This window comes from Semicossyphus pulcher, unplaced genomic scaffold (assembly GCF_022749685.1).
Source record: "Semicossyphus pulcher isolate SPU_LCO1_2020_fin unplaced genomic scaffold, fSemPul1.0.p SCAF_10, whole genome shotgun sequence".
In the NCBI taxonomy this organism is placed as follows: Eukaryota; Metazoa; Chordata; class Actinopteri; order Labriformes; family Labridae; genus Semicossyphus; species Semicossyphus pulcher.
In genome coordinates, this window is record NW_027211604.1 from 25,578,645 (window position 1) to 25,594,545 (window position 15,901).

The window sequence follows — 15,901 nt, forward strand, 5'->3', positions numbered from 1 at the left end:
CAGTCTGACAGACCAAACTGTGGTGTGGTCCGTCTTCCAGTAGTACAACATCTGTCAGTCTGCGTGTGTTGTTCTTTCTTCCAACAAGGCACCGAGTTTCTATATTCATTGTGCAGCATTAGGCCATGCTGCTCTTTCCTGTTTTACGAAAGCCTCTCATTGTGAATGAAAGGGCTTCCTGCAGGTCCCAGAATAGATGGCAGATGGTAGAGAGTGTGAGAGAGAGAGAGAGCGCGTAAATCAGTCTAGAAATGTATTGTGTAATAATAGAGGGTAACCTTCCTCCTCTGCTTGACAATTAGACGTACATCAGTCTGCTTTTCAGAGATAAGAGAGGTGAATTAAAGAAAGTCAAACAGTTCATTCACACAGTCTGACATTAGCCGTTGCTGTTATGACCCTGCATCTTCCATTAATATCAGCAGAGCAATATAACGTTTGGGCTTTAAAGAAAAAGGGTGCTCAGAAGCCATGTTAAGCAAGTCCATTTCAAGGCAAATGCTATTTTTTAGTATCACTGTAAGCTGATTTATTCATTATTTGAAGTAATTTCTCTTTCTATTTGTCTGTATTTCGAGTAAATGTGTCCTAAACGAGGCTTCCGTACCTGGCAATGGCAGCGATAAGAGACATGAAACCTGCAATGATGTTACAGTATGATGTCACCCTCCCTCCGTAGTAATAAAGAACCATGAAACACTTTGATGAATGCTTGCTACACACCAGTTTCAGATCTTTCCTCATAGCTTGTAGTAACACTTGTTCTGTAAGGTCAGTTACTGCAATGTCATTGAGAGGGAACCAGGTTACACACCAGTGAAGAATGTGGGTGGGACAGGGCTGAGGGGGGGAGGGTGTGTCCTGTCATTGATAAAAGGTGTTACCGTTTTGTTGAGCAATTCCTGGAACTGTGGTTTGTGTTTGCTGATTAGGGCTCAACTCTGGCAAACTGTTGACAGTGGAGTCACATTATACCATTAGCAGGCCTTAAAACAAAACCAATACAGCAGTAAATTATGGCTGCAGCAGGCAAGCCTTAAAGGCTCTTTAGCAGAAGTCCAATTTGTGGTCACAAAACTGCCCTCGACATTTAAAGATTTAAAGTAAGGGGCCTCAAATAATGATATTTGCCAACCTCGATGGCTGGTGAAGGAAAGTAGTCATTATTACTGCCTGTTAGCTAAATGGTCTTTATGTAATTTTATGAGAGTGTTAACCTCTGCTAAAGATGTTTTGTCAGATTTTGACATAGTTAACATTTCTGCTTCTGCAGCTGTGCAGGCTGTTTAATCATCTTGTGTTGCTGTACTAATATTCTAGTTTATAATTTCCTTGTAATGACCACAGACTGTGCTAAAGAAAAATGAGCAATTCACCCCTGGAAAAAGCCAGTCAGTCAAAGGTGGTAATCGATAGAAGCAATTATATTTTAAATTGGAGCCATAGCTGTGGAGAAAGTTGTACAAACAGCTCGTGGTTTCGCCCATTCTGCAATACTACAACACCCAGCATGCATTGCATCCCTCCTTCTGAAAGGGACAGCCCAGCGAGAGACGTTGGAGTGAAATACTACCGTTTTCGGTGCAGACAATGGGTCAGGGCGGTACAGAATCCGAAATACGACGAGAATATACCGGCGGATCGTCTAAAAAATCTTCAGGTCTGCAGTCTAATTTCATTTTCATTCATTTTTTTTCTACTATAACATTAGCTCCCCATAATAACATGACAGGACTGAGCTTGGAAATCTGGCCCTTTAAAAGATTTATTTGCTGTAATAATGGGAGAGAACATTTTGCTGTTAGCTTGATAGCAAATAATTAATGACAGTATTTCTAAGTTATACATTTTGTACATTTATTCCCTAAATGTTCAAGTCAATCCGGTCAGCTCTTTGGTAAATAAGATAAGAAAATAATAAAATATAAAAAATGTGGCAGAAAAAACAATATTACAATAGTCATCTAAATCATGTCACAACAAGAATAAAATAGTCACTTCCCCACTAAAAACTTAGTTAGATTTATCCACACAGACAAGTTTGATCAGGAAATCATGCACCGAATAGCTTCAGGTAAATTATACAACATCTGTACAACTGTGGTTTATTGCTGATACGTTGCGAAAGAAGAGGAAGTTGCAACACCAAAACATGGCCTATAGAAAATGTTTTTCTAGTTTCATTTCCTTCAACCTTACTTCACTACATTTGCCGTTTGTTTGCAGACTGAAGTTCTGTTTGTGTAGTCATCACATTATGCCATGTTCACTGGTATAGTTACAATTATATCCTAGTGTTGTCATGTTAGCATTGTAACCATAATACATGGTTTGTACTTGTACCAGAGTCCTGACACTCCTGCCCAGAGCTGTTCTGGCTCTGCCCTCAGTAGGTATTGCTGTGTCAGGGTTTGTGTGAGGCAGGCAGGATGCCCTGTTTCCAGCCTTGGCAGTAAGCTACACTGCAAAGCGGCTGGTTATGTGCTGCAAGGTATTTAACCAATTGCCTCAGGATTTTGTTTTAATGCAGGTTAAACCTCTTTTTCTTTTGTTGCAGTGTTTGTGCTGCTCAGACAAAAAGGAAGTCAGGGAAACTTATGAAACATTGCACTAGCTTTAGGATTTGATTTAGCATTTCATATGATTTAGCTAAGTAACACAGTCTTTATTACAGGTGATTGTCTTGTCAGTACAGGTATTTTTGCAAATATTCCCCTCATGCAGCAATCATATCAAAATTGCTTTGTTTCTTAAACTACTGCAAGAAGTCAGACCTTCGAAAGCTGCTGTTGTTCAGGCTGCAGTTGTTGTGTAATGTGGTTGTAGTTTCCTCTTTGGCCCACGCTTTGAGCTCTTGGCGTTGGAGTAGCTCTCCACCCAGCCCAGCTCTCTAATCGTTGTGATCACTGCACAGCTTCACAGCTCCATGTGTCCAAAGAGCTGCTGCTCTGTGTCGGCCTCGGTGACCTCATCGTCTGGCTGTGGTAGTTTGAAGCAGCTGAGCACAGACTCAAAGCCTTCTTATTAGACTATTGTTGTTTGGTCAGCAACAGGATTTGAATTAGCCTAATTTGTATCTTAAAAGTTATTGTTACTCTACTAACAATATTCTTTTCTTCCCCCCTTTTGCCACATGGTTGTTCAGGAGTCTTTGGGAAATACTTGCTGTGAAATGTAAAACATAAACTAGAAGTATCTTTTGTCAAATGGCAGCCTGGAGATGAGATTGCTGTAGTAAGACTCTCTGTCAGGGATGACGCTTATATTTGTAGTGATAGCTCTTTAGTCCACCAAGCCCTGAAGTGCTGAAAAAAGTACTTTTTTGTTGCTGAAATCATAAAAAAAACAACATGGAAAAGGCAATTAAACACAACTAAACACAGCCTTCCTTAAAAGTTAAACATATATATTCTCTCTCAGTCTTAGTTCACTGTCAAACTTTTTTATTTCAGTTCAAGAGCCTGAGCAGAGGCCTTTATTAATGCCAGCGTGAATACATTGGGATGTTTGTGGAACAGTGCAAGTCTCCAAGTAAGGGGATGTAACTTTGTGGCTGAAGTGGGTCTACCACATCTAATATTTGGTGGCCAGAGATTGACTTTTTGTGGCCCTGGGCTATTGAGGCATGATTAAAATGGTAATCTTGACCGTCTCAGTTTCGTTCTCTTTGGCGGCACCTATGGCGATAAACGGTAATTGCAGGAGCACACTTCCCAGATATCCAGACAGTGCTGCATGTGTGACGTCTGTCATTGGCTCCGGATTCTCTTGATTTTCCTGGCTGACGGTCGCTTTCCTTTTCAGACTGTTTGCTTCATCTGAGCGTCGAGTTTGTTTCTTTTTGTCTGGATTTTCACTTCTTGTTGAAGTTGTATCTGTAGTCATCCATCTTTTCTTTGTTTGTTCAGCCATAGTAGTTTACTGTTTACTCGCAACACTTACAGAAAGCGGAAAAGCAGCCGCTTAGCTCCGCCTACCCTCACTGGCAGACCAACCACTGCTGGGTGATGGAAAATGCGTCACTACCCGGGCGCCGCTTGTGATTTTTTTTCCCCGCGAATATCACACCAGACACCCAGTCCATAATTCTGCATATGCTAAGGCTTTCATCAGTGGGCCATAGGCTCAATCACCATTGTGTTACCTCACTCAACGATAGTGACTTAACAGACATTTATTTAAATGAAAATCTTTGATATTATTACTTTAATGTCAAACTCTGTCATTTATGCATTCTTTTTAATTCCAAATAATATTTAACTTACCTTTTGCAGGGTATTTACGGTCAACCTAACATAAGCTCACTATTTCTCCTTTTTCTCTCAGCTCCAAAACTTAGGGATCAATCCAGCCAACATAGGCTTCAGCACCCTGACCATGGAGTCGGATAAGTTCATCTGTATCCGGGAGAAGGTGGGCGAGCAGACTCAGGTGGTGATCATCGACATGGCCGACCCCAATACACCCATCCGCAGGCCCATCTCAGCTGACAGCGCCATCATGAACCCAGCCAGCAAAGTCATTGCACTTAAAGGTAAGGCCGTTTATTTGCATGGCACAAGCATTATTTGTCTAAATCAGTGTAGGAATACCCAGAGAGAACTACTTTATATTACATCACTGTTGTATTTTAACCAGCTCCTTTCAAGAGACCTGCAGCATTAAATTCTGGCATGTTTGTACAATTTAGTAACATTATCATTTTAATAATTAAAAGTATTTATAGATTATGTTCATCTATTTATGTCCATACACATCCAGCTACTTTAGCTCTCCACTGTGAGGTAGTTTTTATTGACCAACATGTATGTTTCCAACAAACATTTGTCCTGTAAATATTCAGTATAGCATATTTTTATTCTTTTTGTCCAGCATCCATGATTGCTTTGACTTTTTTGTTGTTTTTGTTTTTGTCTTTTCTATGTTCTTTTTTTTTTCTTTACTGCTTTCTTATGTGTTTGCAGACGGTGAGTTGAACTTTAACTACTTCATTGTGGAAGTAAAATCCTGTTTCCAAGCATTTATAAAATTATCCCAATTACTGTACACATGGTTCATGACATATATTGATTAAAACGTTATCCACCATTGTGTACCATTGGAAGTGGCCTAGCTAAGTTAATCATGGATTAGCTCTAATTTATTAAATATTTCTTAATCTATGTCTGGATAATCCCTCGACATTTTCTAACGTCTAGGCCATTGAAAACATTTCTTCGTAAACAGGATTTAGCTCTCACAGCCTTATAGCTTGCTGGCATTCCATCATTTTTATTACATGTACAAGTGATTTAGAGTCTGTTTTACATGTGGTAATACTGGGTAAAATGATTTCATTTTAATTCACATTTCTTCTTAATTTTCATTTGTAATCCATGTCCTCGTCCATCTGTGTGAAGTGGTAATTACCCACACCTGCTGTTTCACGTGTTCCCCAGCTGTATTTGTCAATTCATTTAGATACTCTTTACAAAACACTTGAAGATTACTGCTGGCGAGCATAGACACAATGACTTGTAACCTGTGTGGAAACTTTGCGGCCATCTGATAGCTGCATTGATCTGATTCTTCCTGATGGCACCACCTCCTTTTATAATTAGTTCCAGATGAGGAGTGAGCCGCAGCAGGAGGAGACTTGAGCCTGTGAAGCTCACTTGTCAGGGCGTGAAAAGCAGAGTTAAGCTGTTCAGCAGATCCAGGAGACCAACAATCCTGTGTGTCCATCTGTCTGTGTTCAGCTCTGGGCCTTATCCAACTCTGAAAACAACATTTTGTGAGCCAACAGCTTGTGTCTTAGGATTTGTGGCTAAACTCTCTCTCTGAAAAGAGCACATGTCTTAGGCCCCCTTCAGGTCCTTCAGGTTTCCTTGTGAAATTACGTTATTATTTTTATCACTTAAATTGACCTTTAAGGTTTTGACACAGCTTAGGGATTTAACCTAGCTCATTTTGCTAGCATAATTGTGTTAACTTCTAACCAGGCTTGAATGTATTTATGTCATTAGTGTTAATGTTTAAACTGAGGAGAGAGAAAGGAATTAGTGGGACAATATCAATTTTGTTGGCGATGTCAGCTCTGTTGAATTTAGCCTCCAGCAACTTTAATCTTTACTTAGCCCAACTGTCATAATTTTATTCCTGTAATCTCTGACACGAGACAGTTGAATAGCTACCAAACTGCATTGCATTTAAAAGCTTACTTCTGATTAGAACACAAGTTTAACAAGTAAAAAATATTTTGGTGTTCATGCTGATGTGTTTCTGCTTAATGAAGTGGCCCTCCTTCCTTTAAATGTATTAGTTAAACAGCTGACTCTTCCACTGAGGACGTGGCACAATGTGCAGTTAGGAATTGTCTGCTGAAGTTTTATTGAGCTCATTGCTGACAATCATGTGACATATAGACACATTTCAGTAGTCCTATCTCTGCCTGGTTAAATTTTACACAGCTAACAAAGCCTCTTTAATGTTAGTGCTTTAGAACAAGCAGAGGATATGTTGTGACTATGAGAAGCAGCATTAGAGAGCTTTCTTAGTGTTGAAATCTGTAGTAGCTGTCTTTCCTCACTGATCATGCAGTGTAGGATCATCAAAGACAATCCCTCTTTCTACCCCCTCTGTCTTTCCTGCTCAGTCTACCATGATGATGCCTCTCAGCCGACCTTGTCATGTGACACAGTATCAAGCCTTAACCTTTTCATGTAACCATCTCTGAAGGACGGACACAATGCACACACACACGTCCAACCGCTGATCATGAAAATCATGGATATAAAATTCCTTTGCTTGCTCTTTGAAATTTGGCTGCAGCTTCAAGTGGTCCATTCTCCACACCGCTTATTGTACTCTGATCCCATGGCTTAGTGATGGCAAAATGATCCTGACGGTTGTGCTAATGCATTGGTCTTTGCTTTTTCTCACTTTGTTGACGAGAACTGAATAATGAGCAAACAAGGAAGTCACACTGCTTCTTAATAAAGCTTTAGCTCTCTAAATTAACCCAAACTAAAAAAACAAAATCCAGGTGAGTGAACCTTTTTTGAACCTTCAGTGTCTGATCTGTTATCAGGACATCACGCAGCATATTAAACTTCAATTATAAACACTCAACCATAATAATCATTGGAAACTTTCCAGGCGACTCTCCTCTAAAAGTCTCTCAATTGCTTAAGACCCTTCCCCTTTAATTGTGCCTCTGTGTACCTGTTTAACTGTCGTACTCCACTGTTGTGTATTTGACTCAGACGCAGATGTGTTTGCCTTTTTTGTGAGTTGTTTGTTGCTTCTACCCTCTGTCTGCTTTGTTTCTCTTGATGAAGGCTGTTTATTTGATGGGGCGGGCCACGTAGTCGGACATAATAAAACATGACATGTACACTGAGTGCATACATTAGACATCATTTAAGAGAGGTGTTCAGTTCACTTAAATTGTGTGTTTATTATTCCACATTGGGCTGTAAACGGACTGTACTTATATGGTGCTTTTCTAGTCTTCTGACCGCTTTCACACTACATGTCACTCACTGATGGCAAAGGTCTAAGTCTCAATCTCCAATCAGTATCTATACAAATTTATACTCCATGGCTATGCCTTCAGGAGCCATGTGACTGTAGCAGTCAGGGATCGAACCCCCAACCTTCTGATTGAGAGACAACCGACTCTACCACTGAGCCACAGCCTTATGTATATTTCTGTAATACTAAAAGGTATGCAATAGAGCTCGATCAATATATCCCTTGGACGATATATCGGCCAATATGAGCTAATCATAGTTATATAACAGTATTGATGTATGTATGTTTTTTGACATTTGTGGATAAGGAAACTTTGTAGAATATAAAACCCAGAAAACAATAATTGGGTTTTTTAAAAAGGCTGTTATTATCAGGTTATCATCAGGTCAAACTTCACCTGCTTCACTATGTATTTGTCAGTTATCACCACACATCAGATTTGACACAATTTCCGACTACAGCATGTATGGCACCCCCTTTCTATCCGTCATGGCGTCCTTGCTTGATGAACTCTGTGCCATGACTACCAATATTTCAAATTTGAATCTCTCTATTGAAATTTGGTGTTTTTCTTTTCCTGTGTAAGTGTACTGTGTGCACACACTGTCAGAATCTATAACACTCCTCCGGGGCCCGGCTCTGCCCTCTCTCTCTCCTCATCTAGCCGCCAAAACTCTTCAGATCTTCAACATCGAGATGAAGAGCAAGATGAAGGCGCACACCATGACGGACGATGTTACCTTCTGGAAGTGGATCTCCCTGAACACAGTTGCTCTTGTGACTGACACTGCCGTCTACCACTGGAGCATGGAGGGCGACTCACAGCCTGTGAAAGTCTTCGACCGCCACTCCAGCCTGGCGGGCTGCCAGATCATCAACTACCGAACTGATGCCAAGCAGAAATGGCTGCTGCTCATCGGCATCTCAGCCCAGGTAACCTGCTGCTCCTGTCTTCTTACATTTATACCAAACATAGCTCAGTGGAGAAGAACAGTGAATATGTCAGTAGCTTTAACTTAAGCGTTGGTTAGCAAGTGACCTTTTATACATATTTATGTGTATTGTTTTTGCCTTTTCAGCAAAATCGGGTGGTGGGAGCCATGCAGCTCTACTCTGTTGACAGAAAGGTCTCTCAGCCCATCGAAGGCCATGCTGCCAGCTTCGCCCAGTTCAAGATGGAGGGAAACACAGAGGAGTCGACTTTGTTCTGCTTTGCTGTCAGAGGCCAGGCTGGAGGAAAGGTGAGTGATATTTATAATATAATGAAAGGTAAAACTGGCTTTAATGTCATTGCCATTTCTAACTTATTTTCCCCTTCTTCTACACAGTTGCACATCATTGAAGTGGGGACCCCACCAACTGGCAACCAGCCGTTTCCAAAGAAAGCAGTGGATGTGTTCTTCCCTCCAGAGGCCCAGAACGACTTCCCTGTGGCCATGCAGGTACGGAGCACACGTCCAAGACTGACCACCTGGCTGAGACTAGGGTGTTCACTTTGTCAGGAGTCAATTTTGAATGAATTTAAACGCATTTGTTTGAATTTATTAGAATGCAACGCATGTAGTGTAACACACCCGCACCTACAGAGAGTGTCTAATCCTTGAGCACCTGTCGAGGGTTGCGTAGGCGGTTAGGTGCAAAATTTAGAATTGAAAGCCGGTCATTACAGTTGGTCTACTTACTTTTTCCTCACATTTAGATGAAATGTTAAACACAAAGTGACAGCCCTTGCTCAGACAAAGTGAAAGTGAAAGGCTGATGAAGCGAAAGGGCAGGTGTTTGAGGTTTTTATTCTTTATCACAATCAGATTAACAGAGAAAATGTCATTTTTGTTTTGTTTTTTCAGATAAGCTCCAAACAAGATGTGGTTTTCCTTATTACCAAATATGGCTACATTCACCTGTATGACCTGGAGACAGGCACCTGCATCTACATGAACCGCATCAGTGGAGAGACCATCTTCGTCACTGCTCCACACGAGGCCACTTCAGGCATCATCGGAGTCAACAGGAAGGGACAGGTAAGAATATCAACCAGTGCTGGAGGACATTAAATGTATGTTTGGCATTGCAGCTCGGTCGTATTAATGTCAAAGTTAAATTGTGCTGATTAAATCAAATCTTCATAAACTCTATCAGACAGCCACAACAGAACCACGTCCTTATAACTTACCCCTCATGTCAGTCTTTTACAGCTTAACGAACGTGAACGAGCACAACATCATCATCAGTTGTTGCATTGGGGTAATAACAACAACTCGTTGTTTGTCTGTCGTCATCAGGCGAGCTCGGACTTTGCCAGGAGGCATTATAAATAATCCAAGGTGTAGAGTTGCACACAGAGAGGGAAGAGGGTTGTGTCTTACTGCTTTTGTAAAGCTGATCCAGAGAGGAGAACTGGATCCAGCCAGCTGATGAATAATGTTCCAGCCAGGCCACACACCACATGAATAATTGAGCAGAGGGAAGAAAACTGATCCTGGGCAGTGACAGATCTCGTTGTATGCCGGGGCAGTGAAGTGCGTATGTGTGTGTGTACACGTCACACGCACAGAAACACGCACACACAGGCACTGATCTCGGAGATAATAGGCCACTGTTTTGTGAGTGGGTTGGATACCAGCAATATTGGTAACCTGATGCTAAGTAATACATTAATGCAATGGTTTTCTCATAGATTTCTTTGAATCCATGGCTGTCTTTGGTCAACAAGAAACAGACGGACTCGCAAAGAAAAGCTGACCAGAAGACTGGAAATTTAGAAGGGATTTTTATTTAATGCTGTTTAAATTGTTGGTTTTCTGCTCCAGAAAGGGCTGACTGTGCTGCTCAGTTCAGGATGACATGATGGTAGTTAATAATGGTAGTGAGTCGAGTTGTAATTGAGTATTTGTGCCGTGGTATGACGGTAGTTAGGTCAAAGTTTATGATGAGTAAATACAGTAAAAATAAACCTCCTAAAAACCTTCCTTCTCTCTGACTCTTTCGCACTAACCATCCAGTGTGTGTGATTGATTATTAGATTACAACAGACAAGAGGGGGTTAACCTCAGGGGTTGTGCTGTCAGAAAAAAGCAATACAGAAAGCAGCCCCCCGAACCAAAATGAGGTGCTAAGTTCTTGACATCATGGATGGACATGAAAAAACATCGTAGCACCATGAAGATAAGCCTCCTGGTTTTGGAACTCCTGTTACTAGACAGTGTCTGATATCTACTTGTGTGTTTCCCTCAATCCAGTTTAAGGCTGGGGCGACTCGTCGACGTAATCGACGCCATCGATTACTGAAATACCTCGATTTGTATAACGTGTGTCGGAAAAACAATAGGGCTGAGTTAAGAGCTGGAGCACAGTAAAGTTATGGCGTGCAGAAGCGGATCACTCATTGCTGGGCGGCACGTTCTGGGAAGTGCTGGCTTGAGCCTCAAACGTTTTGAATGAAGCCCCAGTACGATGTCAATTATAAGCTTAACTTTCTCTCTGCTCCGCTCGTATGCACCGTCACTCTGCCGCTCTGTCTCTCGTACTAGCTCGACCACTGTAATGTGCACTTCACGACACAAGTTACAACGAGACGGGGAGAGATGCGTTCAGGTCCAGCTGGGAAAAACTCGGTCTTCTTCTTCTTATTCATTTTTATCATTATTAATATCATCACATAGTCACGGAATTTGGAGACTAAAATCTAAAAACATCATCTTTAGAGTAATCGATAAATTAGTTGTTAGGTGCAGCTCTACTCCAGTTGCGTCCACACTGCTTACACTGGTAGTACCTTAAGTTGTAGTCTTGATTAGTCATTTGCAATCAAATTTTAATCTTCCTGCAATATAATGAACATGATTGTACGTGATACTGACATTAAAAATTGGTGCAACCCTGATAGAAAACTTAACTGCATGTCAAATCGAGCAATTCCTTCAATAGCAGTCAGCCACCAGGGCACAATTTAGATGTTTTAGCTTCACCTTTTGGAAGCTGTCATGTGCACGGGGGCATGCATTGCACATAATAAGTAATATGACAGAGAGCAGATGGGTAAAATGAAAATGTCTGCTGCTGAATGTGAAGAACTAGTCCCTAGAAAAACTTGCCATGATACACTTCAGATGTAGGGAAATTTATGTGAAGCAAAACCAAATCATATGCAGAGTAAATGAGACTTGTGTCTGTCCAGCAAAGCAACATTACTTACCTGTTAAACCACCTGAAAGAATTTCACTAACTGCTCCATAATTAATGCATGAAGGCCAAGAAGAATAATCTGAGGTTTCTTCACAAGATCCAAATGATCAAAATATTTATTATGATAATTTTGGCCATAATTGTGCAGCCCTTTTTGAATATCAGCCTCAGGCCGAGCAGTGTGTATGTGGCAGGCAATGACATGCATGTTTGTGCTGCACACACACAAGGCAGGGACAGGAGTAATAGAGAGAGCAACAGAGCAAAAGAGGGGGAAGTAAAGGCCGACCCACCACCCATCAGCACATGATCTGAAGTGAGAGGCACAGCCTGGTGCCCTCAATCCTCTTAGTGCTGTTCCTCTCATCCAATCACAACCTCCACCTTATCATCCACGTCATTAGCGTGGCAGAGACCTGTGAAGTCTGCCCTGCAGGTTTACTCTGCTGTGTGTGTCTGGACAAGTGCATCACTTGATACAACGGCTCATGTGTCATCTGATGCTGGGTGCTGTAGTTGAGAACAGTTTTTGGCAAGTTTTCCGTCAGACTCTGCCCTGTTTGATTCACATGATCATCCCTGCCTTAGATAATTACTTCTTCATCTCTCTGAGTCTGAATCCTCCTCCCTGCCCACTCCTACGTACAGAGTTTCCACTAAGAGACCTTTTATTACTCCTCCTTTTCTGTCCCTGTTTTATTTCAACTACCACCAATTAGTCCACCCACGTTACACTGAATTAGTGACTCTGCTTGGTGGCAGGAAGAATGAGGTCTAGTCACCCCTGCTGAAAGCTGGGGCGCTGACCTGCTGGTCTTGTTTGTAGAGGGGCCGACATTGGCTTTCTTTCTCCTTCAGCCCCCTCCTCCTCTTTCCTTCATCCTGTTCTTTTCATTCAGCTCATTCTCCGCCCTCTCTGCTGCCAGACTGCTCACAAAAGCCGTGCGTTACACTGACCCACTAATAATACATTTGCATTCAGCAGCCTCTACCCAAGGCCAGACGGGGTTTAATGGAGTTTAATGCTTTTGCACACAGTCAGATTCTGCTGAGCTTGCTCACTCTGCTGATTTCTGGCACAGGACGTGAATAAAGATTGTGTTGATTTTTGTCGGTGTCGTCTTGATGTGTGTAAGATTAGTTCAGATAACTAAAGGCCATTCATCAAATGGTCGATTTATTGGTGTTTTAATTCAAAGGCTGGCTGAACATTCTGGGGGACATCTGAGTTCATCTGACACTTAGGACAGAAAATAGAAGCACATGTTAGGATTCCTTTACAAAGATAAACATGTTTGCAGAGAACTAAAACTCCGTGAGCAGCGCCTGGTCTTACTGAGGTTGCTTCACTGCAGATTGACTCATTCCTACCATAAACTGTGTATCTTGCATTATTTACAAGACTACAACTAGATACACAGCTGACCTCGTGTATTCAGTGGTTTGTGTTAACCGCTTTGATTGAGGCTGTAGCATTTGCTGGGTCAGCATTATGAGCTAGCAGGCGGCTACTGAGGCATTTTCTTTCTTCATAGCTTTCCCCCAGCACCACGCTACACAACGTGTCTGTGGAAGAAAGCTACTGTCCAACTCGTCACATTCCTGCGCCTCCACAGGGTACCCTCCATGTGTACTGTCTACCTGGTTTGCAGCTATGTGTTTGGTGCTGGAGCAAGCACTCACATGTTGTTGACAATGTTTACGTCACTACACTTAGTCTATTTGAATGAACCAAAACCTAAAGACCTCTGATAATAAAGCGGTTTGTTCTTATCACTATGTCAATAAAATGACTGACTAAAGGGAATGTTTGAGTTTTGTGACCACCTTATACCAAAGTTTTAAGATGACAGGAGTGTGCTTCCACTAGAGCCTAACTCTTATGATTAAATTTGGACATTGTAAATCTGTCTGGCATCATGAAATTGCTTTAAAGGTTTAGGTTTGATGCCGATATTACGTGACAAAATTCTGTCCTCATAGAAAAACTTTTTTCAAACTATTTTCATCAGGTTTTTACAAACTTACAGGATAAAATCTGGCTGCATAAAAACAATGTTACCCTGAGTCAATTCTCTTGTGTACTTTAACACAACTTTCTTGTTTGTCTCTGTTACACAGGTGCTGTCAGTCTGTGTGGAAGAGGAAAACATCATCCCCTACATCACTAACGTGCTCCAGAATCCAGATCTGGCTCTCCGCTTGGCTGTCCGTAACAACCTCGCCGGCGGTGAAGAGCTCTTTGCTCGCAAGTTCAACAACCTTTTTGCTGCTGGGAACTACTCTGAGGCGGCCAAGGTTGCTGCCAATGCACCAAAGGTACTCATCCTGTTCACATGAATCAACAGATCTGTGAGACAGCCTGAACAAAAACCTTAAAATTATTGATTGTGTTATTTATCAGTCGCTTAGATCTCCTCACATTCATTCGTCCTTTCCGCTCAGGGTATCCTGAGAACTCCAGACACCATCCGTCGCTTCCAGGGCGTTCCAACTCAGGCAGGCCAGACCTCCCCCCTGCTGCAGTACTTTGGTATCCTGTTGGACCAGGGCCAGCTCAACAAGTTCGAGTCCCTGGAGCTCTGCAGGCCCGTCCTGCAGCAGGGACGAAAGCAACTGTTGGAGAAGTGGCTGAAGGAAGACAAGGTATTGTAGATCTCCATCTCTGCATTCACTCAGAGGAAGAGGCTCTTCCTGATCTGCCTGTTTGTTTACACGACACGCCTGTTATGCTGGATCATGTGACGCCGCCTGTTATGCAAGGAATTCATGACGTTACAGTCTGAAACTGTACTTTAGGGCGGTTCAAAGCTGCAGCAATGAATAACGAGAGAATCTGTGAATCAAACCTTGAATATTCACTCATTATGTCGTCAGCATATATTTAGTCTGTAGTCCATTCTTTAAACATAATTTCTTCTCTTTTTCTTCATGTCAGTATGCTCTTTTATATGTTGTACATAGGTGCATTCTGTGTGCATTTTTATTATAAATTTGCTCTTTGCCCTTTTAGCCTTTTTAAGTAACTTATAAAAACAGATTAAGATGTAAAGTAAAAGAAAGAAGAAATATAAGTTAAGTAGCTTCCATTGCTGACATTACTCGTCCTGTGTTTCAGCTGGAGTGTTCAGAGGAACTGGGTGACCTGGTGAAGGCAGTCGATCCCACCTTGGCTCTGAGTGTCTACCTGAGGGCCAACGTCCCCAACAAAGTCATTCAGTGCTTTGCAGAGACCGGTCAGTTCCCCAAGATCGTCCTGTACGCCAAGAAGGTACGTCTGTCCGCCTGAGACGCAACTTGACCTCTTCAGATTTGATGGTTACCAAATAGAGGAAATTAAACACCTTAAGAAATGCATTTTGAGAAAGACAACCGTACATAAGGCCCCTTTCAAAGGTTAGGTATCAGTTTGGTTTAAGGAATTTAACCCACTGAGCTCTTGCAGTGTCTTCATATGCTTCCTAAAATCTATACAACCTAGAGCTTATTATGTTGTGCTCCAGCTATTATAGTTTTTATTAGACATACATTTAAAGAGGAATAAGCAAACACCTGTGATACACACGATCATTTCACTATTAGAGTTTTTATTTTAGATCAATTTAAACAGGATCGTGTAGAAAAAGATGAAGTGATTAAAGATGGTGTATGTTCTTTTGTTTGTTTCAGGTGGGCTACACTCCAGACTGGATCTTCCTGCTCAGGAATGTGATGCGGATCAACCCAGAACAAGGCCTGCAGTTTGCCCAGATGCTGGTCCAGGATGAAGAGCCACTGGCTGATATCACACAGGTCAGCGGAGGGGATGAAGGATTTCAGTGATCCATCAGGATTAGGGGGACCTGTCTAATAAAGTACTTCTAAATTATGACTGTGATGAGTTTAGTTGGAGTTAAAACTGTCACAGGGTCAACGAGTTGTACTCTAATCCTTATGGTTAGGGTGGGATCTAACTTTTCTTATCTCATGTCTGCCTTTAACAAGTCAATCCTAACATTCCTTGAAATCTTACAACGTATATTTGAGTCAGATGACAGGCCAGCAACCTCGGCTTTCCTGTAGTATAAAGGAAATCTAGCTCTTCCTCTGCTTCCTGCAGACACTCTGCACTGCAAATGTCGACTGCTGACGCAGCGCTCTGTGTCGCAGAAAGTGCTGCACTGGCCGGAACAGGAGTTTTAAGAATAAAACACATATTGCA

The 15,901-nt window shown here is 41.8% G+C and overlaps 1 protein-coding gene across 2 annotated transcripts in view; it reads left to right on the forward strand.

The window, feature by feature from the left end:
- The window catches only part of cltca (clathrin, heavy chain a (Hc)), a 39,089-nt gene that overhangs the window by 8,365 nt on the left and 14,823 nt on the right, over positions 1 to 15,901 (forward strand). For both annotated transcript variants that reach the window (XM_069676717.1, XM_069676726.1), the window contains exons 2-10: positions 4,327 to 4,534; positions 8,180 to 8,448; positions 8,595 to 8,756; positions 8,844 to 8,957; positions 9,363 to 9,536; positions 13,822 to 14,019; positions 14,146 to 14,346; positions 14,819 to 14,971; positions 15,370 to 15,492. In XM_069676717.1, the coding sequence (XP_069532818.1) occupies positions 4,327 to 4,534; positions 8,180 to 8,448; positions 8,595 to 8,756; positions 8,844 to 8,957; positions 9,363 to 9,536; positions 13,822 to 14,019; positions 14,146 to 14,346; positions 14,819 to 14,971; positions 15,370 to 15,492 (1,602 nt within the window). The remainder of the gene's footprint in view (positions 1 to 4,326; positions 4,535 to 8,179; positions 8,449 to 8,594; positions 8,757 to 8,843; positions 8,958 to 9,362; positions 9,537 to 13,821; positions 14,020 to 14,145; positions 14,347 to 14,818; positions 14,972 to 15,369; positions 15,493 to 15,901) is intronic.